This window comes from Leucopleurus acutus (genome assembly GCF_964270905.1).
Source record: "Leucopleurus acutus genome assembly, chromosome: 8".
NCBI lineage: Eukaryota > Metazoa > Chordata > Mammalia > Artiodactyla > Delphinidae > Leucopleurus > Leucopleurus acutus.
This window is the reverse complement of record NC_139151.1, coordinates 38173195-38197748: the sequence shown is the minus strand read 5'-3', so window position 1 is coordinate 38197748 and position 24554 is coordinate 38173195. Positions and strand designations below refer to the sequence as shown.

At 42.0% G+C, this 24554-nt stretch overlaps 1 protein-coding gene across 2 annotated transcripts in view; it reads right to left on the bottom strand.

The window, feature by feature from the left end:
* The window catches only part of MAML2 (mastermind like transcriptional coactivator 2), a gene marked incomplete at both ends in the record, with an annotated part of 357427 nt that overhangs the window by 100332 nt on the left and 232541 nt on the right, over positions 1-24554 (bottom strand). For both annotated transcript variants that reach the window (XM_082844841.1, XM_082844842.1), the window contains one exon: positions 16625-18142. In XM_082844841.1, the coding sequence (XP_082700967.1) occupies positions 16625-18142 (1518 nt within the window). The remainder of the gene's footprint in view (positions 1-16624; positions 18143-24554) is intronic.

Genomic DNA, 24554 nt, shown 5'->3' with positions numbered 1-24554 from the left:
TTTTTTTTCAAGATCTTACATTATTTTTAATTCTTACAAGAGTCTGGCAAGACATAGCTATGGTTATCATTTCAACCTTACAGAAAAGGCAGCCAAGGCTCTGTGAGGTAGAGAAACTTGTTCCAGGTCTCACAGATATTAAGTCTGTGTGTCTTTGGTAGGGTAGGGGTTGGGGAGGGCAGAACTTTTTCCTCTCTATTTTCTTTATCCCTCAAACCTGCAACCCCCAGTATCCCAAATTTCCAAAAAACAAACAATGATTTAAGAATACGTTGATCTGGTTGCATGGGGCCAGTGTTAAAACTAAGTTAAGGTGGTTCAACCCTGCATTGTTCTGCAGTGAAAGCAACCACCACATCTACTGTGCTAGGGACACATATTTCAGTTGAAAGTCAGAAGGATCTAAGAAACAACAGTAGATTTGAGGGGATTGTTTTGGCATACCTTCTAGATGGCAGGTTTAGGTTTCTTACTCTTCAAAACCTACATTTTAGAAACCCTAAATGTTAGTTTAAGGGTGAGGGACGGGGTGCCAGTGAATGGTTTCTGCATTTTAGCACTGCTCGTCTTTTTAAATTATGTGCATGTTACCTTGATAAAAATAAAAATTTTAAAAATGAGGATGGTAATTATGTTTTATACTCATAAAATTCAGAACTATAGAATCAAATTGTAGCAAAGGAAGTAAACAAGGTCTGATTACTCAAGGTAAAATACTCAGCAACAAGTTTGGTTCCAGAATATTCACGTGCTGTATTTCTCATTCCCATGGAGCTCTTACCACACAGCAGATAACGTTTGTTATATTTCTTACAGCAGCTGGCATGGCTTTCTGTATACAGGAGGTGCTTAAGTTTTTGTTGGATGATAAATAACTGTACCAACTGCTGAATTTTTTCATGGTGATTTTTAATGAGCTTGGTCTGAAGAACAGAAGGGTCACATCTGGAGTTTATAGTTTTGTTTTATATGCAGGGAGAAGATTATAGCTTAAATGGATTTGAAAAGTCTCTCTGAAATCTGATTCTGAGGTAGACATTCCACAGGTCTAATCTACTTTATACTGTGCAGGGGTTTGCCAGAGACTCATTTGAGACAATTGATATTTGACTGAGGCAGTCTAATGGGAATTTAAATTATGCATTCTTATATGGTCTCTAAACTCTACTCTTGGGATAAGCCAGAACTCTGGTTTATAATCTCTGCCCTGAAGGAACCTAAATTCTGGGGAGGTGCCTCAGGGACACCCTGAAAGGGGGAGGGGAGGAAAGAAGTATTCTTGCTAAAACAGGGTGTGAAAACCACTGAACAGAGTCTTAGAAAACATTAATCTGACCACATTATCTCAGCTTCCTGGGGAAAAGTATTCACTGAATTAAAAGCTAGTATTTTGGCCTCAGATTTCATAATGCAGCTTAGTAACAGAAACATGAAGGTAAATAGTGTTATAGTGTCTTTGCAAAATTTCCAGTGTAAGATGTCCATCATGTTACCTAATTCCCCCAGTGATAAATGTACCTTTGAATTCACGTCCAGGAAAAAGTTAACTTCCATTGATGAACCTGCACGCTTTCTTTTATGTTAACAACAACAACAAAAAGAACCCCTATATCCCCACATGATTTCTTTTTTGCCTTAGTTGCCTGGAAACGCAGAGATAAATGAGAGTTCAGTTTTGGAAATCACCCATTGCAAGTGTCTACTAACATTTAATTTGTACTGTTTGAATGGATTTGGTCCTGAGGGTCCTTATTTTGCAAAGAGAAGCAAGCCAGCACTTGTGAATTGCCTACCAGGTGCAAGCCTTGTATTTGTTGTATGTCTTATGGGTTATTCCATGGAATGTGTTCAAGAATCCTGCAAAATCAGTGTTGTTGTTCTCACTTTACAGATGTTGCAGCTTAGTTTCAGGGAATTTAAGTAATGTGGCCAAGGCTATATGGTCATTATGGCTATATGGTCATTAAGATGCTTATGAAGTAAGCAATGTATAAGTTCTCAATAATGTACATTTTATATTCAGATTGATATCAGAAATTATTCAAACCTATTTATTTTCCTTTGATTTCAAGACCATACAGCCTATCTCTCCCTCTCTCTCTCTCTCTCTCACACACACACACGCATATACACACATACGCACACACACAACAGCTTCTTTTTTGTTCATTCTTTACTGAGTTTTTTAAAAATTAATATTTATTGGAGTATTGTTGATTTACAATGTTTGCACCATAACTTTCCCTTCCTTATTTTCTTCTTTCCTCCTCTCTTTCTGTATCCATATGTTGGAACTTTCTCTGTTAGCCCTTGGAGGTACAAAGATGAATGATAAACAGACTCCGGTCTCAAGGAGCTTACCGTTTAGTGCAGGGGTTAAAATACAAACTTACCAACAGTTAAAGGTTGAAAGCAATGAGAGATGCAAAATGCTTTGTGAGTTCGGAGTGGGGAGAGAAATTTCAGTGTCCAAACTCACTACGAATTCACAGTTCACTGGACCAAACAAGTATAATACAATGTAAGAACTGTACTGGAAGAGTTTTTTCACTATGTTGTACACACTAGAGGGGGAAGAAATGGACTTTACCTGTTTCACAGCTTGAGGAGGGGCGGTTACAGCAACATGGGCACTTAGGGCAGGGGATGGAGAGGGCCAGGGTTCCAGGACATCTCACAACTATCTAAGCGGGTGGATAGGATGCTGCAGTCAGTGGGGAAAATGTAGTGGTTGGGCAAAAGACCTTCACTGGGAGGAGAGCTGGTCCTGTGAAGTGGAGGGAGCCTCAGGGAGGGACTGGATCTTGGGTAAAGCTGTAATTCCAAGGGGGAGGCCTGGTAAAGCCACAAAGATAACTGGAACCTCAGCCACTGGGCTCAGCCCCAGGAGTGTGGAGCAAGGTAGAATTTCTTAGACACACTGTGCAGCCCATTACTGGGAGGGACAAGGGAGCACTGCAATAATGTGAGCACATGGGCAGTGGCAGTGGTCACGGAGAAGAGAAAGAGGTGTGGGTGTTTATCAGTGGCCTCCGTAGTAGTACCTGGGAAGGTGGCCTAAGGCAGAGAGAGAGGAATTATACTGACGCAGAGGTCCTGAGCCTGGTAACTGGGAAATTGGGGCTCACAGGGGTAGGAGGGCTGATGGGAAGTTATTTTGGAAAGATGCTGGGGGCTTGAGCAAGCTTGAAGGTAGAAAGGAAAAAGTGAAGATATAAGAGACTAAACGGATAGACCAAGTCCTCTGGAGCAAAAGCAGAAGTCCAGTGTTGGCCATAGAGAAGCCAAGTGTGAGGGGCAAGGGGGAGAATGGGACAGAGGACCAGTGAACCGGCAGGGACATTCTAGGGTTGGCAGAAGGGAGGAGCTGCCTGGGCCCACAGCAACTGTACGTTCAAATCTCTGAAATGTTCTTGGCATACAGGTCTGGTGAAGGTCTCCTTGCCCCTGGCTTGGGCCCCTCCAGTATATTCCCTATACTGTAACTTGTCTGAAGAGAAAATCTGATTCTTTAACATTCAATAGGGTTGAATTTCGCAACTCCTCTGTGGTAGGCATAAGTTATGCCTCTGTTTATAAACAACCTGTACACTTTTCTCCACAACTTTCTATTGCCCTCAGGATGAATTTCTAACCTCCTTTATAATGGTGTTTAAGGCCCCTCATGACCTGGCCCCCGCTTACCACCCCAGTCTCATCTCTCCTCTCCTGACCTTGCACTCCACAGTCCAGCCACACTGAACTACTTGGAAGCTTCCAAAAGAACTCAGCCTCTGCCTGGAAGGCCTTTTCCCTTTCCTTTCACTGCCTCCTAGTCTTCCCTGAGGTAGGCACTGAGATAATACCTCCTCCAGAAAGCTTTTTCTGGTTCCCAAGGCTACACTAAGTGCTTCATCTCTGTGCTCTCAGAATACCTTACAGTGACTTCTATCAGAAACCTTATAACACTACATTATAATCACTTGCTTCTTTCAATTACTTATGAAGAGGGATTGTGTTTGGTCATTATTGGTAAATTATTGATGTTCCATACATGTTTTCTCAAAGAAAAAATCATGTGGAGTATTGTTGATAAAATTCTTATAACTGACTCTTATCTGCATGATTCCCCAAGATATAGGTCAGTCCAGCCTCTGTCAAAAGTGCTTCTGAAAAAAAAAAAAAAAAAAAAGTGCTTCTGTCGAATCCCCTTCCACCGTTTTAACCCATGGAGCAGCTGAGAGTGAATTCTCTGAGCTGTTGCCAGGTCCATGGGCAAACGTCTTAAGGGCAGACTTGGTATAGATGAAGGTGGAAGGGCAAGCTCCTGTTTCTACCTTCTGAGGAGGAGAGGGGGCATGTGTTGGGGATCTTAAATCCTCAGAACAGAAGAAAGGATGATGGGTCAATGGTATAATTCCGCTGCTCATTTCTTCAGCAAAAATGTTGTGGGTGCCAACCACAGAGTAGACATGTTAGGGACTGGAGTATAAGGGTGAACAAGATGGACACGATCCCTGCCTTCAAGTGGCTCACTGCTTCGTTGAGGAAGACACACAAGAACAAAGAGATATGAGGGGTGATAGCTGTTGAAAGAGAGGAAGTAGAGGCAACTAGCAGAGAATACAAAATGGGAGCTTATCCAGATTGGGAGGCCAGGGAAACCTTCTGGAAGAAATTGTTTAGCTGAGACTGAGAAAGCTTAGGGTTAGGTTAGCCAGGCAGAGTAGAGCGGGAGAATGTTCTAGAAAGAAGGAACGGCATGTTTGTAGAGCTGAGGGTGAAAGCGTGGTACTTTTCAGGACTTCTGTTGGAGGGAGCTGGAGGGCATAGTGTATGGGAGTCTGCGGGGCACAGACAGGTGACAGCATAGGGCTAAGGGAAGAAGAAAGCTGGGAATAGAAACCAATCCATCTGGAGGGCTTGGCAGGAGCCAGGTCACACAAAGCCGTGGGAGGAGCTGGATTTCATTATGAGAAAATGAAGATCACTTAAGGGGCTTAGGCAGGTGACAGACATGGTTAAATTCCTGTTTTAGAATGCTCACTCCACTGGCAGGTTGGCAAGATGGCAAGGACTCAGGCCAGTCAGCAAGCACTTGATGCAACAGGGGCAATGTTTTTCCCATGGGTGTGCCCATTCAGACTTCATTCACCTGTGCCAGAGGCTTGCGGGACACAGAGACGGGGCTGCCAGCTCATCAGGTTCTCCCCAACATGCATCCTTTTCCAGGAAAAGTGTCTTCACCCTTGTTGCCAATAACAACTCCAGTGGCTAAATGTCCTCGGCACCCCTTTCCAGGCCTGTCATAAAACGGGTCTCAAAGGAGTTCAGGGAAAAGAGGTGAGTTCAAAATTGGTCTGTAGAGAAAGGGTAAAAGAAGAGAGGGGATAGACAAGGGGAGGGGGTCCTGGACAAAGAACCAGAGACATAAAGTTGAGATGTGAGCCAAAGACAAGAACATGAGGTCCACACGCTCTTGTGTTCACCCACACAGGCGTGTGGGCTACAAGACATAGGGCCAGAACAAGCTCCCTGTTTATGAAGTTCATGTTTCCTAAAGGTGGAGCTGAACTTAAGCTCCTGTGAAAAGCAAACTGGAAAATGCCAGTGATTCAGAGTGGAGGGAATTAGCAGCAGAAAGAAAGGGAAACAGGTCAACCACCCCCATTCTTTCATCCTCAAGGACCTTGAAATTTGATTTTGCAGGATGCACAGGCGTGTAGTCACTGGCCTCCCTTTATTCTGCTCTACTCCATATACTGCTTGGAGAATAAGGTGGCACTTTATTGTTCAGATTCATTGCATAAAATGCAAATATTCATCCAGAGTTCTCTAATTAGCATCCGGAGAGCTGCCTGGTCTGTGTGTGTCTGTGTGTGTGTGTGTGTGTGTGTGTGTGTGTGTGTGTGTAAGTTGGGTCTTCCTTGCTTGCAACACAATGTAAAAGAGTAAGATGATTCACTCACGTTACATCGCTCTGATCCTAGAAGTCTAAATATTTGTGTGGTCTTTTGTTTCAAACCTAGAACTTCTTATGGTAAACACCTTCTGAATCTCAAGTCTCTGTGCCTGACTTTAATTAACCATTGATATGAACACTTACTGATTAGCACACTGGCTAAATGGGTTTTTGCTTCCTTTTGATTTCACAAAAAGACCCCACCCCCACCTCCACCGAACTGATACCAACTGACATCTGATTAGAAAAGGCAAAACTAATTGGAATGGGTGCAAAGGGGATTGTTTGAGTCACTTACATTAATGCACATTACAGTTAAATATCTGTCATATTTTCCATTAACCCTCTTGCATTTCCCTCTCCAGGATCAAATCTATTTCTTAACCTCATACCCCTCTTTTCCCTAGTTAGAAACTTGGTATTCAACAGGCTAAATTACCCACTAATGCTTTAAATGCACAGCTCTTATGGACGGATGCAAGGCATGGACAAAGACCTTGGAATGAGAGGAATGAGAATAACAGAAGCCATTCCCCTAACTGTGGATTTAAACCCTATGGATTATGATTCCAAGGCTAACATGTTCTTCTTGCTATTGTGTTTACTTCTGTATTGAGGGACACAGGAATTAATTGTTGCTTCACACCAATTCAGTCTATTGTGAACTGAGGTATTGCATACTAGGAAGATAAAATGAAATAGAAATGAAAGTGGAATATCTAGCAAATAGAGTTCTATTCTATAAAAGGTTAAGGTAACATGTTCAAAGTTGAACTTGAAAACTTAGGGGAAAAGCCCAATGATTTGGGCTCAGTTACTACATAAAGTGGATTTAAGCAAAGGACAAGGTAGTATGCATACCCAATGGGAATCCAATAGTATTATGGACAGACGTCTCCTTCTAATCAAAAGCTCATTGAGGAGAGGAACTATGACTTCCTGATCTTTTGATGGATGCAAGGAGGGTTCTTTGGATCACTTAATCTTTTAGTCTTCAATTCCTGGCACATTGTAAGTGCTCAATAAATTCTCATCATATGAATGAATGAATGCAAAAATTATGGTTTTACCCTATTGTGAACCTCTAACAGTGACCATAAACAGGTTCTAAAATCTTGATGGATGATGTTAAAGAAAAAGAGAGTGAATGAATTTTCTTTATCACTTAAAAAAATATAACAAAGACTTTGGATTTTTTGCTTTAAAAACTAAATCACATATCCACTCCCTTGGGTTTTTTCCATTTTTATCATGGATCAGAGGTACCAGGAAGCCCAGCAGCAAATCAGCCTAGCAACAGAAACAAGAATAAGTCTGCAATATGATGAAAATAGCTCAATTTGAAAACATTCTTATTATTTATAATATAAAAAAAGTTAAAAAAATTTATTTTTCCCTTACTACATCACACTTTCATCTTTGTTCTCAGTTGTAGTATCAGTATCCAGAACTCAACAAATAGAGCAAGCACTCAACAAATATTTTTTGCATGAATGAATACAAGCTATTGCTAGAGTGAAGAATGGATCAGTTCTCAGGTTAGCCTGGAATCTTTAGTTCCCGGCTCCAAGTTGGGCAGACTAGGAGACTAGAGATCTGTGGATTGAGATAAGGCAACTGCAGCAGAACTGGCTTAAATTTTGCCTGAGGTAGAAAAAACCTGGGAATGTGGACAACAGTGAAATTTCAAACAGACATGACAAAAAAGGCTCTGTTAGCACAACCCAGACCACCTGTACCTATTTCCTTAACCTAGGCAGCATAGTAGTTATTAGCACTGGGCCAGTGCTGACTGCAACTCTGAGCAAGTTATTTAACCCCTCTAAGCCTCGGTGTCCTCATCTATTAAAAAAGCGTGGATAATATCTACCATTTGGGTTATTTATATATGGCACAGAGTTGGTATTCATGTTAAAATGAACAAACCAAAGAACACTAACAAGACACAAGCAAAATCCCTCCTGCTAATTTTGCCAGTCAAGAGTCTTCAGTATAAGATGACATGATACTATACACAGAAAATCCTAGAGATGCTACCAGAAAACTATTAGAGCTAATCAATGAATTTGGTAAAGTAGCAGGATACAACATTAATGGACACAAATCTCTTGCATTCCTATATACTAACGATGAAAAATCTGAAAGAGAAATTAAGGAAACAATCCCATCTACCACTGCAACAGAAAGAATAAAATACCTAGGAATAAACCTACCTAGGGAGACAAGAGACCTGTATGCAGAAAACTATAAGACACTGAGGAAAGAAATTAAAGATGATACAAACAGATGGAGAGATATACCATTTTCTTAGATTGGAAGAATAAACATTGTGAAAATGACTATACTACCCAAAGCAATCTACAGATTTAATGCAACCCCTATCAAACTACCAATGGCATTTTTCACAGAACTAGAACAAAAAGTTTTACAATTTGTATGGAAATGTAAAAGACTCCAAATAGGCAAAGCAATCTTGAGAAAGAAAAACGGAGCTGGAGGAATCAGGCTCCTGGAATTCAGACTATACTACAAAGCTACAGTAATCAAAACAGTATGGTACTGGCACAAAAACAGAAATATAGATCAATGGAACAGGATAGAAAGCCCAGAGATAACCCCCCACACATATGGTCACCTTATCTTTGACAAAGGAGGCAAGAATATACAATGGAGAAAAGAGAGCCTCTTCACAAAGTGGTGCTGGGAAAACTGGACAGCTACATGTAAAGGAATGAAATTAGAACACTCCTTAACACCATACACAAAAATAAACTCAAAATGGATTAAAGACCTAAATGTAAGGCCAGACACTATAAAACTCTTAGAAGAAAACATAGGCAGAACACTCTTTCACATAAATCACAGCAAAATCCTTTCTGACCCACCTCGTAGAGAAATGGAAATAAAAACAAAAATAAACAAAGGGGACCTAATGAAACTTAAAAGCTTTTGCACAGCAAAGGAAACCCTAAAGAAGACTGTAAGACAACCCTCAGAAGGGGAGAAAATATTTGCAAATGAAGCAACTGACTAAGGATTAATCTCCAAAATATACAAGTAGCTCATGCAGCTCAATATCCAAAAAACAAACAACCCAATCCAAAAATAGGCAGAAGACCTAAATAGACATTTCCCCAAAGAACATATACAGATTGCCAACAAACACATGAAAGGATGCTCAGCATCATTAATCAGTAGAGAAATGCAAATCAAAACCACAATGGGGTATCACTTCACACTGGTCAGAATGGCCATCATCAAAAAATCTAGAAACAATAAATGCTGGAGAGGGTGTGGAGAAAAGGGAACACTCTTGCACTGTTGGTGGACATGTAAGTTGATACAGACACTATGGAGAACAGCATGGAGGTTCCTTAAAAAACTAAAAATAGAATTACCATATGACCCAACAATCCCACTACTGGGCATATACCCTGAGAAAACCATAATTCAAAAAGAGTCATGTGCCAAAATGTTCATTGCAGCTCTATTTACAATAGCCCGGAGATGGAAACAACCTAAGTGCCCATCATTGGATGAATGGATAAAGAAGATGTGGCACATATATACAATGGAATATTACTCAGCCATAAAAAGAAATGAAATTGAGCTATTTGTAATGAGGTGGATAGACCTAGAGTCTGTCATACAGAGTGAAGTAAGTCAGAAAGAGAAAGACAAATACGATATGCTAACACATATATATGGAATTTAAGAAAAATAAAATGTCATGAAGAACCTAGGGGTAAGACAGGAATAAAGACACAGACCTGCTAGAGAATGGACTTGAGGATACGGGGAGGGGGAAGGGTAAGCTGTGACAAAGCGACAGAGAGGCATGGACATATATACACTACCAAACGTAAGGTAGATAGCTAGTGGGAAGCAGCCACATAGCACAGGGAGATCAGCTTGGTGCTTTGTGACCGCCTGGAGGGGTGGGATAGGGAGGGTGGGAGGGAGGGAGACGCAAGAGGGAAGAGATATGGGAACATATGTATATGTATAACTGATTCACTATGTTATAAAGCAGAAACTAACACACCATTGTAAAGCAATTGTACCCCAATAAAGGTGTTAAAAAAAAAAAAAGAGTCATGTACCACAATGTTCATTGTAGCCCTATTTACAACAGCCAGGACATGGAAGCAACCTAAGTGTCCATGGACAGATGAATGGATAAAGAAGATGTGGCACATATATACAATGGAATATTACTCAGCCATAAGAAGAAATGAAATTGAGTTATTTGTAGTGAGGTGGAAGGACCTGGAGTCTCTCATACAGATTGAAGTAAGTCAGAAAAAGAAAAATAAATACTGTATGCTAACACATATTTATATGGAATCTAAAAAAAAAAAAATGGTTCTCATGAACCTAGGGGCAGTACAGGAATAAAGATGTAGACCTAGCGAATGGACTTTAGGACACGGGGAGGGGGACGGGTAAGCTGGGACGAAGTGAAAGAGTAGCACTGACATATATACACTACCAAAGGTAAAACAGATAGCTAGTGGGAAGCAGCTGCATAGCACAGGGAGATCAGCTTGGTGCTTTGTGACCACCTAAAGGGGTGGGATAGGGAGGGTGGGAGGGAGGCACAAGAGGGAGGGGATATGGGGATATACGTATGCATAAGGCTGATTCACTTTGTTATACAGCAGAAACTAACACAACAATGTAAAGCAATTATACTCCAATAAAGATGTTAAAAAAAAAAAAGAGTCTTCAGTACATTTTTTGATGATGGTCATGGAGGGGGTGTGGAGAAAAGGGAACCCTCTTGCACTGTTGGTGGGAATGTAAATTGGTGCAACCACTATGGAGAACAGTATGGAGGATCCTTAAAAACCTGAAAATTGGGCTACCATATGATCCAGCAATCCCACTCCTGGGCATATATCCAGAGAAAACCATAATTCCAAAAGATACATGCACCCCAATGTTCATTGCAGCACTATTTACAACAGCCAGGACATGGAAGCAACCTAAGTGTCCATCAATAGAGGAATGGATAAAGAAGATGTGGTACATATATACAATGGAATATTACTCAGCCATAAAAAAGAATGAAATAGTGCCATTGCAGGAACATGGATGGACCTAGAGATTGTTATACTGAGTGAAGTAAGTCAGACAGAGGAGGACAAGTATCATATGATATCACTTATATGTGGAATCTAAAAAAAGGGTTCAAATGAACTTATATACAAAACAGAAATAGGGTTACAGATGTAGAAAACAAACTGGTTTTCTAAATGGTTACCAGGGTGTAAGGCAGGGAATGGATAAACTGAAAGATTGGGATTGACATATACACACTACTGTATATACAATGGATAACTAATAAGGACCTACTCCATAGCACACGGAACTCTAATCAATACTCTGTAATGGCCTATATGGGAAAAGAATCTAGAAGAGAGTGGATATATGTATATGTATAACTGATTTACTTTGTCGTACACCTGAAACTAACATAACATTGTAAATCAACTATACTCCAATAATAAAAAAGTCTTCAGTATAAATTATATTAACATGTGTGTCTGGAAATTCACTCTGGATCCTGGCCTTAGCACTAGTTTCATGGAGTATTAAAAACAAATTTTTGTTTCTTTTGTAAACTTAAAAGATAAATGATGAAATATCAAAGATAAAATGAAAATATATAAAAAAAATGCTCCTGGTTTGCCATGAACAGCCCTCAGTATATCTGTATCAGAACTCTTCCCTTTTGCCAGCATAATCCAGCCAAGGTAAGTCATAATGGAAATCACTGAATGGTCGAGGGTCATTTGTAATGACCACCTAGCATCTCCTGGGTCTCTATCCTAACTACACTCTAGATTTTAGGTCACTTACGAAATCATGGGTTTGTTACCATCTTTTAGATTCACTCCTCGGTTCTGAGTATACTGACTGATTTTGTTTCCTAGCTTTTTTAGGATTTTGGCTGGGTTCTGTCTTTGGCCGTTCATGCTCCTGACTTCCTCTCACCTGATTCTGCCCCTAAAACCAAACCCTGACACTAGCCTAATTGGCTGACCCTTTAACCAACCCCTAGCCCCCAGCAAAAGGGTGGTTTGGATGTTATATTGTTGCAGAACTCTGAATTCATAATTATTTTCCTATTAGAAAAGGCACTCCCAGTTGAATGAAGGTTCTATCTCTTCTCTGGCACTTTCTCTAGGCAATTATAAGGATTTAGAAGTTTTGTCAGTATATGACAGCTACAGTGAGTCCTCATTCCTCCACCCTCAGCTAGACCAACTGGGAAACAATCTTCTGAGTGTTCATCTTTAAGGTTAGCTATACACAAGATTAACTTAAAGACGAAGGGAGGAGAACATTGCTTGATTTATGCCAAGGGTTGATATATAGTGCACTGAAGGATAAACTTGGCTAGGTAGAGAGAGTGGGGTGAAGTTCCTAATATACGATTGAGGAGCTTGACTTTAAACTAAAAAGGAAATGTACAAATTTATGTTTTGGTCATAACAAACTATCCATTCACTGGCTGCCTTCCCTCTCAGAATTTTTAGAGATGGGAGAATTCTAAACCAAATATAGAATCCACTTGAGTTTCATGGCTCTAATGTTACAAAAAAAAATTCACACTTTTAAGTGTCTGATTATACAGCTTTGAAAAAGACCATTTTCTAGTGCAAGAGGTTAGGGCTTTGGATTGAACTCTCATGAGCCCTGGTCAACCAATAATTCTTTCACACCTTAAAACAAGTATTCCGTGACTTGAAGATAAATCAGAACTGCATGCATTACATCCCTCTCCTGCCCTCTCCCATAACCTTCCAATCGGAAAAAGACGAAAATTATAGCCAGGAGGTATTTCCATTTGCCAAGCCCCAAACACTAGCAAGACAGAGTTGCTGAAGACATTTTGTGAAACATCAAATACCATTTGTTCTCTCAGTCTCCAGAGAAGGGATTATTTAAAACTACTCCAGGCATGGAACAATAAAGATGTCTCCAACAATTCGATTATGCTGCATCTATCTCTCGGGTGCCATTCACATCTAGGAGAGCAGAGGCGGGCAGGTACCCAATAAAGGGAGAGGGACATATGAATTCCCCCAATTTCAGTCTCTGCCTGAGCATGCAGCCCTATCTGGGTTCAGAGTTCTGAAAGGTGAAGAGAAGGCTATCTTTGCACAGTCTACTGGGTAAATTCTAAACAACTGATCAACAAATTCAATCTATCATTTTGTAGCAGAGAACCAAGATTTCCACCATTCCCAAGGCTAGACTGTCCCAATTAACATGTCCCACTAGTAAATCTTGCTGTGTTTGACATAAAGTGAGTATGACAAGCAGAAAAAAAATTTGTGACTACTGTTTTCGTTCAGGATGCTTTAGTTGATAAACTTAAGAATTGCTTAATTTCCTTCCCTCTTATGGCTTTGGTCATGAGTATCAGTGATTTGGCTAATCTGAGATGAGAACACAGATTTGTACTGTCTACTATGAATGGCAGAGTTAAAACTACTCTCTCTGAGTTTAGAATACTTAGCAATATACCGGATGAGACAATAAAAATGGAAGAACCTAGAAATATGTACACCCAAATGAAAATTACTTCTCAAAATTATCATCTTGGGAAGCAACTCATTTACTTTCTTTATTGCCTTCAGGGAAAGTTCGCAAACCAAACTTGAAATGCAGTTCTATCCCATCATAGTTATTCTTTGTTTTTTTGACCCAAAGCAGCATTACTCTGCTTGACTGTTTTCAAAAATAACCCCAACAAGATGAATATTACTGCATTGATAACAATCCACTCAATGTGCTAAAAGCTCTGAAGACAATCCCTAGAGAAAAACTCTGCAACTGTATTGAACAATAGCACCATTATTAGAATGCGTCCAACCCCTTCAAAGGTGAATGCTTTCAAGAGGGTAACACTTATTTGACTACAAAGCTCTGATACACTTGCTCACAACTCAGACACAGAACACTTCAGAGTCATACTTCATGGAATTGTTGAGCCGGAATTGACAATATAGTTCAATTGACAAGGTTGGGATAAGGCTTTGATTGAGTAGCCATTGCCTGTCTGTATAGAAGAGGCCTTTAGCTGGACATGTCACCACCGTTTCTATCACTTTTTGAGGACCTTCTTGAAAAGATGAAAATTATCTTGGCATCGTAAGTGTCATACACACTGGGAAAAGTAAAAAAAATATCTAAGGCACTGGAAGATGTTTGTGGATTTGGTCATTAGCACCCACTGGTGTGCTTGGGTCCTGGAAGCTGGCATGGGGACTAAGGGGTCAGAAGTATGGTGGACAGTTGTTGATATGAGCAACAGAGGTGGAAACAAGACAGAGGATGTTGGAGGTGGCAGGAAGGCTCCCAAAGAAGGGCTGATGGGGTACCAAAGGCTATATTTCCTATTGTAAATTGCTTATTTTGGTTAAGCTTCATAATACTCACTCTCAGGAAGGTCAAGTGACACACAGATATTTTTTGATTCTTTTCTTTAACAGGTGATTAGAGATTTGAGACTTTCTCTCTCCTCCCAAAACTTAATTTACTATGTAGATTATGTAAATATGGCTCGATATTATAAGAAATATTTCTTTTGAGAATTTCACAATGATCTACAAATGGCCATTCATTTCCCAGCAAATCCTTCTTGTAAGCAGTATAGCCTCAAGTCTGAAAGTACAACCTTCAAAGGAGACCATCAGAATCCTGGCTCTGCTACTTATTATCTGTGTAACTTTGGAAAAGTCATTTTAACTTCTCTGTGCCTCATTTGCCTCACCTATAAAATGAGAATAATTGTAATTAGTTTATATGGGTAAAATGAGATACCACAATCAAGGGAGGAAGAGGTCATGCCAGTTACAGAGTAAATACTCAATAAATGCTAACTTCTACTAATATCTCATTATTTATGGTCATTTTTATGGTCAGAAGTCCGGGCCCAGGAAAGGTAAATCGCTACCCACTCACCATATTGCTGGACAGCATTAAAGATTGTTTTCTTTTATTCCTCTAGTACTGCTTATGAAAAAATTTGAGACTTACTCCAACGGGCTTCCTACATAAAAGTAATGCATGTTGAAAAATATTCTGATATCATGTATGGCCCTTTCCATGATAATCACAATAACAGCCAACTTTATTCTAGACCCCCGCCTGAGAGATACATCACTTACTCTCCCAAAATCCTATCATCCTCATTTACAGGTGAGGAAACTGAGTCTTAGAGAGGCTCACTGATTCGCTGGAGGTCACACAGCTAGAATGTCAGAGTTAGAATTTAAACCCAGATTCACCCACAGCAAAGTGGCTACACAGAATATTAGAAAGTAGTTCCACAATACTGTTTGCTTTTAAACGATCCCCAAATTACCCATGCTAAAAATGGAACTTTGTAATATACACATGACTCTACTCCAAGTCCATTCTTCATAATCTACGATTTAGAAAAACACACTTCGTAAGTGGTTAAGAGCTGAAAGTTTACTTGGGACACAGCTCTTGAATCCTAGTTGAGTCTAGTTTTCTCCTGGCATATATCTAAGGCAAAGGTTAGCTTGGCCACAGTCTGTGGTGCTGGTGGCATTCTTTTCTGGGCAGTAGCCATACAAACTACTCTAGGAATGTGATTGGAACCAGGCTCTGTGCCGTCATACTGTCCCGACACATTGTTTTGACAGGTAACGTGCTGTCTTTGTGCTTGGACGCTAACGCAGATCTGTCAAGTTACATGCACAAAGCAACATTCAGCCTTCCTGCCTGCCTTCCCTCACTTATTCCAGGAAGAATTTTTCCTTGCAAGTTCCCTGGGGATTGGCACTGATTCACCAGTGTGTGTTCTGGAGACACAGGGCTATCTCTTCATATGATTCCTGTTTGGGGCAGAATAAAACCTCTGCTTTATGTTAACCACAGGATATAAGGTAACCACAGATTTTTTTCTGTTGGTAGTCATGACAAGTTCATGCTTTAACACTTAATTCACACATTACCTTCTCCGGCAGCCTTTCCTGATTTCCCCTTGCTCGGTAGATACCCAAGCTTTGTGCTCCATGTCCTTATCCTTTCCACTCAGTATTAAAATGATAGTTTTTAAAGCCTGTCGACCTCTCCAGACTGTACTTGCAGACAGAGAACATGTCTTATTCAAGGTGGATACTCAACCTTCACGCACCAGCATGGAATCACAGCAGGATCCATTATGATGGGTTGGGCGTTTAGACGTTTCAGTTGGTTGGTGTGGGTGGAGGTTTGTCATTAAACACTCTTAAGATCATGTCTGGCCTTATTTCAATACTCAGCACAATCACAACATCATGCATGCGGTAGGTACTCAGGGCATGCATGCCGACTTAATGACTGATTTATTGACTGAACAAATTAACTGGCAACTGGACTTGTCACTAAAGGCATGGATTCTAAGGCAACACTCTTAATAAGCAAGAGTCTTTGATCACAACAGACCCCAATGACAGTGATGCTCTACAAGAAAGATGTTCTTGCCTCCAGATGCCTCAAGTGAACCTTCATGAGGTCTTCCGAGGCATCTGTCAGCACCACTGCTGTCTTTGTGGTCTTGATTCTGTCCCAGTGCAAACATAATGGTAACCAAAGCAACAGGACCAAGCTGAATGGTGTCTGGGTACTCTGCGTTGGGAGGAGCACAGCCCTTACCTGTCTGTGTTGTGGGGAGACTTGGTACCCCAGTCCTGTGATGGGCTGACTCTGCATCTTCTGCAGCAGGATCTTTTGCTGAAGTGGTAACGGCGACCTCAGCAAAGGTTGGCTCGAGAGGGGTTGGGTGGGCTGAGCTGCTGGCTGCTGCTGTGGCTGCTGCTGCTGCGGCTGCGGCTGCGGCTGTGCCTGCGGCTGCGGCGGTGGCTGCGGCTGCTGTGGCTGCTGCTGCTGCTGCGGCTGAGCTGAAATCGCGCTCTGCTGCGGCTGTGGCTGCGGCTGGGTATAATGCAGGAGAGGAGGCTTGCTCTGGGGAGGCAAAACGGAAGGCATCTGCTGGTTGGCTTGATCTGAGTTAAAATGAAACAAAGGCTTGGTGCTGCCATGTCGGGGCTCCATGGCTGTGTGTGGGTTGTTCATAAAACTCCGACTAAGATCCTGAGGCTTCTGCTGCAGGAGCACGTCCAGAGGCCCTCCCTGGGCCGAGGGGCTGGCCTTGTACATGTAGTTCGCCATGACCTTCGACTGGCTGCCACCGCCCACGACCCCCGGCATGGGGGAGCTCTGGGGGCTGAATGGCTGCTGGCCAAAAGAAGGGCTGGGGATTTTCTCCTGCCCAAATGGACCTGGGGAGGGCCCCGCCGAAGAGGGCAAGCCTGGCCAGCTGGTCGGCTGGTGCTGCTGCATTCGGACGTGCTGCTGACGATTAGCGGCGATCTGTTTGAGCTGCTGGGCGTGGGATACTTCCTGCCAGCTCGGCAGGGCCCGGCTTGCTCCTGAGGCCGTCTGGGGCTGAGCCTGGCTCTGAGGGACCGAAGGGATCGGGGAGGAAGCGGAGAGGGCCGAGGTGGCCATGGAGAACGCAGGGCCGGCGGATGAGGGCCTCAGCTGAGGAGAGCCCGAGGGGCCCTGGGTCAGGCCAGGTGAGTATTCACTTTTGATCACCGTCTTCTCCATGGGCAAGGATGGCCGGGGAGTGCTCCTCTGGCTTTGCTGACCCAAGTCGATGTTAAACGGGTCGTCCTGCTTTATGGTGGCGTTGATCATGTTCTCAAGCTCAAGGTCACTCATGGGAGGCACAGATATATTGGTCAGTTCATTGAACAGTTCCTGCAGCTCGGGATCCATCAGCTGCTCTCCGGGGTCATCTCCGTACCTGTTAGAAAAAATATTCTCCTGGGTCACTTGACCGTCCACGTGCTTGCTGCAAGAGAGAGTCTCTCCCGGTTCCTTCTTCACTTCCTTTAAGCCCATGTTGAACATACCATTTCCAGGAGAATGTGTGTGGGCTGGCAGCGTGGCAGTCTTTCTCAGGGGTGCTTGGCTCATGGGCAAGGTCCCTGACATCATATGACTCTGTCCATTATTTACTTGGAGGCCCCCTTGTCCTGCAGTGAGGTTTTCCCCAACACGGATTCTTTTGATATCAAGGAATGAGTTGTCGACAAAGCCATTAGGCCTCTTGCTGTTGGCAGGGGACAGATTAACTATCTGTTTTCTTTTCAAGGAACCCTGGAGCTGAAAGACAGAGGGGGAATAAGAAAACAAAACATGAGATATTTTTCAAGATGCGTTTAGTCAAAAGAGACAGAATATTTGAATGTTTTTTCCATTTACACATAGGAGGAGGCACAAATGAAGCCCAGTTTGGAATATAATGAAACTTACAGTAGCACAAACAGAGCAAAATGTTTCTGGAGGAGCAGGTCAGTGAGGGGTGACAGGTCATAGAGGTTCCCATGATTGGTATGTTGGCCGATGGTTGAAGAATCCTTCACATGTCATGGGGAGTTATTGATAATGCTTATGATTAATCACCAAAGTGGTGTTGTTTTCTGGAACAGGCCAAACTATTCCACATGCACGCACACATAACCCACACGGCCACAGGCCACTGGACTGAATACAATTTGGACCAAGATGGGAAACACTGTAGAGTCTAAAGCTGGGACCCAATTTCCAGTTTCTTTTTCACAGATTCAACCCATCATCACTCTTATCCTCTAAGTAAGTAATCAGAATAGTTGTCGTGTCGAAGGAGGTAGCCTCTCTGTTGTTTAACTATTTTTCTTCCTATGATTCTGCAGCTTTGCATTTGAGCCCCTGTAGCAATACTGGGTGGCTGCGCAGAAGTTATGAGGTCATCATTTATCAAATGAGCCACTCTAAGCACAGATTTTCCGGGGGATTCATTTTTTATCTGGCCCGTCTCAAAATCTCTTAGCCAAAACCAAGGTGTAGAGAGGGAGTACCACATAGTGGTTAAGAACTCAGGCTCTGGAACTGGCTAAGCGGCGCTCAAATTCCAATCTGTCACTGAGTGCTAAGTGGTCCTGGCTCTGGACTTATCTGAGCCTCAATTTCCTTACCTGGAAAATGGGGACGACAGCACTTAACTCATAGGAAGACATGAGACATGTAAATGTTTAGCACAGGGCTTACTGAAGTAAGAACTCAATAAGGTTTAGTTTATAAAAAAATATGGCTTACTACCTTCTCAAAGAGGAGCATCTCTCTAAACAGCAACAGTAACAACAAAATATTAAAGTACTTCAATCACTCACTCAGTGATAAGACTGTATTCTATTAACTTCAGACATTATATAGAGAGATTTAAGGACCATACAGTCACACCAGTAAATTAATAAGAAACATAAAACATGCACCACTGATCTTGAGATCCTTGTTGCTTTGCCTCTAAAGTGAGAGGCTATATCCAGCAAAGGGTGGCTTTCCCAGTGCAGCTGACCCACTTCAATTATTTAATGTTCGCTCAAGATAATTGCAAATTACTGAGGCAGAAGGACACTTCCCAGATATAAAATTCTATCACTTCTCCTGTCCTCCCTTTTCTCTTACCATCACTCCCCCACCCTCCTGAAGATTTCTAGGTAACCTAATTAGAAAATGAAATTAACGTAACTGAGCACCTATTATATGCCAAGTACTTTAAATATGGTTATTTTATTTTCCTTAGTCTTTACAACAAAGACAAAGTCTTTACAATATCCATTAGATATGCGTTACTTTATAGATAAGGAAACCAAGGCTCAGGGAGGCTAAATAACTTGCCCAGTATAAGTGGTAGACCTGGGCTTTAACTCAAGGTCTGCATAGTTCTAAAGCCTGTGTCACTTCCACTATATGATGCTGGAGTCACCTTGTTCAGGGCTAGGGTCTGCCTTGCACGAAGAGGGAGGGGGTAGTGAGCACAGAGATATCCTGGATCTCTCATCACATGATGAGGAATCAGGGAATGGAGGGGATGCAATCTAGGGCTGAATGTGAACGGTATGTTTCTTGTCATGTAGTTCCTCGATACCTGTTTCAGTAATCCATTACCTGTGGGTTTGCCCCCTTACAAGTGTGTATAGTTATGGTCGATGTACCATGCTGGTGTAACCAATGTTTACCTTTTACCATTGCTAATGGGCAATCAGAAAAAGGAACCTGACCCAAGCTGGGCCAATCATTCCTTCCATGAGAATTCTGAAATCGGAGAAAGTGAGACGAGGCTCTCTTTGGGTAGCTGCACAGTCATTTATAAAACTTGTGAAGTGTTGTTCCACTAAGCCAACCACAGCCATAGAGGAAGTAAGTCTGTGGAAAGAGAGGAAATGAAGCAGAGAGGAAGGACACAAATTTTGATAGCATTTGAAGGCCTGATTTCAATCTTAGGCCAGCTCTGCCTCTCTCGTTGTTTTCCTTGATACACTATGGAATCTTTACAATAAAGTCTCCTTGTTGCTTAAGCTAATGTGAGTTGAGCTTCTGTTACTTTCAACCAAGAGCCCTAACTAAATCCCATGAGATTTAACATTTGGTGATGAGCAGTTTGCAGCAAGGGGTAGGGTACCCTTTGTACCTGGCTGTGAAGCTTTTGTTCCCCTCATCTTTGCTGTCTCTCCATGTTTCCCTGACTCCTAATCTTGTCTATTCACTGATATAGGCCAACATCATCACAGAACACTGTCAGCCATCACTGCATTTGGCACAAACTGAAAGTGGTTACCGTCTGTCCACAGGCGGTCAGGAAGAGCACAGACCAAAGAGGGTCAGCCGTGTTACCTTAAGAGAGGCCACGCTGATTTATTTCAGCATGTTACATTTTGAAGGTTTTTTCTACAACTGGTAAAGAAAAAACAAAGGAAAACATTCTTTTTCCAGGTTTGGGTTATTGCCTTTGATTTATTTTCCACTGCTTTGAAAAAACCTGTTCTGCCAGATTCTCTACCGCTCAGGCCACTCCCTGGGCAGTTCAGTACATACTCTGGGAAGCAGCTCCAGGACTTTCTCTAAGCCACCAGGGTTGGAGATGGAGTAATAGAATTAGCGGTGGTGGTAGCAGTAGTAGTAGTAGTAGTAATAATAATAGTAGTAACAACAAAGTCATTTATTGAGGGCTTGGGTGCTAGCCATCGTGCTAAGCTTTTTGTATGGATAGTCGCATCTAATTCTCACAGAACAACTCTAAGAATCCTCGCAACAACAACTCTATAAGGTTGATACTATTTCTACCCTCTCCCCTCCCTTTTAGCGATGAGAAAATTGAGGTTGGGAGACTGAGGAACTCTTCAAGGTCACACAAACACTAAGCAATAGAGCCCGGCACCAAACCAAGGATTCCCACTGCTGAGCCTGTGCTGGGGAGTAAATGGTACCCCAGGCCCTGACAGAGATAAACAACTGGTGCCCACACACAGGTATTGAGGAAGCTGGCCCAGGATCTAGTCCTGATTCTGGCATTACTTGCTTTGCTATTTCAGGAAGTTATTTTTCTTCCGTGGACCACAGTTCCCTCCTTTATAAATAGGATTATCTCTGAGAACACTTTCCTGCCTGAACCCAGAAAATAATAGACAATGAGGGAGTGAGAATTGTTTTATGGGCATATGTATCACGGTGTAAAGTCATCACCAAGCATAGCTGGATGGATGACTTAAGGTGGGAAACAGAAGTCCTTCTCAGTGACACATGGAAGACATCCCCATGGTTAGAGAGATTCCATTAGGACTTCATCAGGCATGATAGTTACCAAGAGAATTTTGGGGATAGTCTATGTCCTGCCTTGTAGAAGCTTCTAATCAAAGTTATGTCACCAAGGCCCAATGAATGCACAAAAGTAGAGGCACAATACAATCTCAGTGATTCTCAAAGTTCAATCTTTGCTCTGAAGTATTTTCTTTGCTGGACTAAAATGTCTCCATCGGATATATGGCTTTGAATTGTGGTATAGAGTCTCAAAAATTTCTGTGACAAAATGGAAATACTGTATTCTAGAAGGAGAGAGAGAACACAGAGAGTCATATCATGAATACCTCAGTGAGAAATAGTTTATCAGAAAATTCAATGCCACCTTACCAGGCCAGGAATGAGACTAAGGGAATGAGACTCAGTCAGAGGAATGAAGACATAGGTTTACATCAAGAAAGATGGCAGCTGGTTTAGGGAAGTTGGGAGCTCCACAGTGTAGACCTTCCAGGTGGCTGGGGAAGACGGGATGGGGGCAGGTAGAAGTATAAGGGCAGGGTATACCCTGAAAGCCAGAGGGGACAAACAGTTTCCAGAAAGCAGTTAATAACATTGAAAGGGTAGAGGAAAGAATCTCCAGAACAAATCTCTCACCAGGGCTGACTTATCCATTAGGCTGGATAGGCACAGTGCCCAGGGCCTACAGTAGTCTTAGGGGCCCATGAAAATATAATTTAATTTAGGATGGAAGAAAAATTGAACTTTTAGGTTGAGGAAATGTTTTAATATATATAGTAATATATTTATCTTGATGTCAACACAGTCATAAAATATAATTTTAAAAGTTTTTATAAGGAAGAAGGGGCCCTCAAAAGCAAGAGGTCCCCCAAAGGCTCTCACTTCAGAACTACTATGTATTGAATACTTAATTTAAGACAGGTGCTCTTAAAACAAGAGTTGTGTAGAGTCCCATTTAATCTTCTCACAGCTCTCTGAACATGTATCCTGATCTTCATTTTCACGTGAAGAAATTGCAGCTTCTGACTTTAAGATTGCATAGTGCATGATATAGAGGCAGGCTGGCAACCCGAGTCTGGTTCCAAAGGCCTCCTTCTGAATCACTTACTACACTGCTGGCTTTCCTTTGGCCTTCAATTTGCCACGTGCCAACACTGTTCTCAACACAGTGGACACAGAGAGCCAAGATAGAAGAATAACAGAATGAAGACGTATGGCATGCACAGGGCAAGGGTAAGGGCATTCAGGACTCATAGAGATGGATGGCAGGAGAGGATGGTGACATCATTGGTTGGAGGTTGATGGTGAAAGCTCAGGACATCACTCTCGAGGCTCCAACAGAAGAAAGGGAAGAGACAAAGGGTCACTTGGTCATTCAAAAAGATTTATTGAGCATCCAGAGAGGTTCTGTGCAATGATCCCTGGCATGAGAGAAATGCAGATGACTAAGCTCATGGCAGCATGTAAAGGCTTCAAATGAGTGCTACATTTCAATATTTATACTTTTTCTAGATGGACTGAGAGGCACATTTTGTTTTGTACAATAAACCTGCTCCCCAAAATTCTTATGTTTAATTTGTGAGATTATGCATACAATATCACCCTTTCACTAGCCATCCAAGAAAAGGGCTTCTTTTGGGAAGGATTTCAACACAGCAAGTCTCGTCTGGCTTGCATATGACACAGGAATCAGTGTATTTCCCTTCGCTGAGACCCAGCAGACTGTTTCCTTTTACTCTCATCCTTGTTCTGACTCTTCTCCTTGAACACCTCCGTGCTATTTGAGGCCTGCGGTCTCTACTGGGGGAAGGGGTAGGCCTGCTCAGGGCAGGGCCCAGACACAGTGGCCTGCCTGCCCCAAGGACTGCAAATGGAGGTGCCGAGAAGCATATGGACAAGGAAAATCCAATACACAGTGGCATCAGGGCTGCAGTCCCCTGGTAAACTCTCCTTTTTCAACAGCTGTGCTTTACTCTTCCAAAGGACTAGAAACACAAACTTCCTGGAGGGATTTAAGAACGCCATTATTGCACAATCCTCTGGTTTCTGTTTCTTTCCCTGCCCCCATCCCTTTCCACAAATAAATGCATTCTTTGTCTCCTGTGCTGCCCTAGAAACAGGGAATATGCCACACAAAGGTAACAATTCAGTCCATAGGTCACATTTTTTTTCCTCAAGAAGATTTCTGTCTTTCTCAAAAAGAAATAAACACGAGAACCAAATTTACCGCTGCTTAGATACTTAAGGGAATATCTTGGTCCCATCCTCTGTAAGCTTTCCTCAGGCCATTTTACTCATGGCTGATTAGAGATAGGGTTCAGAATAGGTAATATGAGAAAGAGATCAACTCCCCCAATAATTTATGACTCAATTTGATTCTTGAAGTAAAAATGTTTGGGATCCTGAAAGAGCAAATTCCAGCTCATCACAGTACTTGAAAGTAAGAGTGATTCTTCCCTGGCTCTCCTGCCCCCAAACAAACTAGGTGGAGTTATAAGGCTTTTGCTGAAGACATCAAAAAGCTCCTACTTCTTATCTAGCCCTTGTAGGGTTCAGAGCTTCTCCGTAGTGCTTCCCTGTATTGCGAGGTATTGTTTTATGTCCATATAGTAATTAGATTTGCCCAGCTAGATTTTAAGGTCTTTGAGCTTGGGCACTGTGTCTTATACTTGACTGGCTCCTTTTAGTACTAACCACAATTCTGGGTACATTACAGGTGTTCAAATAGTAGCTTGTTGGATGATCTCAGTACTTGAGAAGCTGGACCCTTCTAACAACCGAGCAGTAAAGCAATGGTAAGAAGAAGGCTGTGGTAAATATCTTCATATCCAATTCACAAGCAGTTTAATGGTTCCCCTAGAGTTTTGCTTGAGTGATCACTTTCTTCTGAACCCTGAAGTCAAGGAATGAGAAGCTCTGAGAACTGAAACAATGTTGTCAT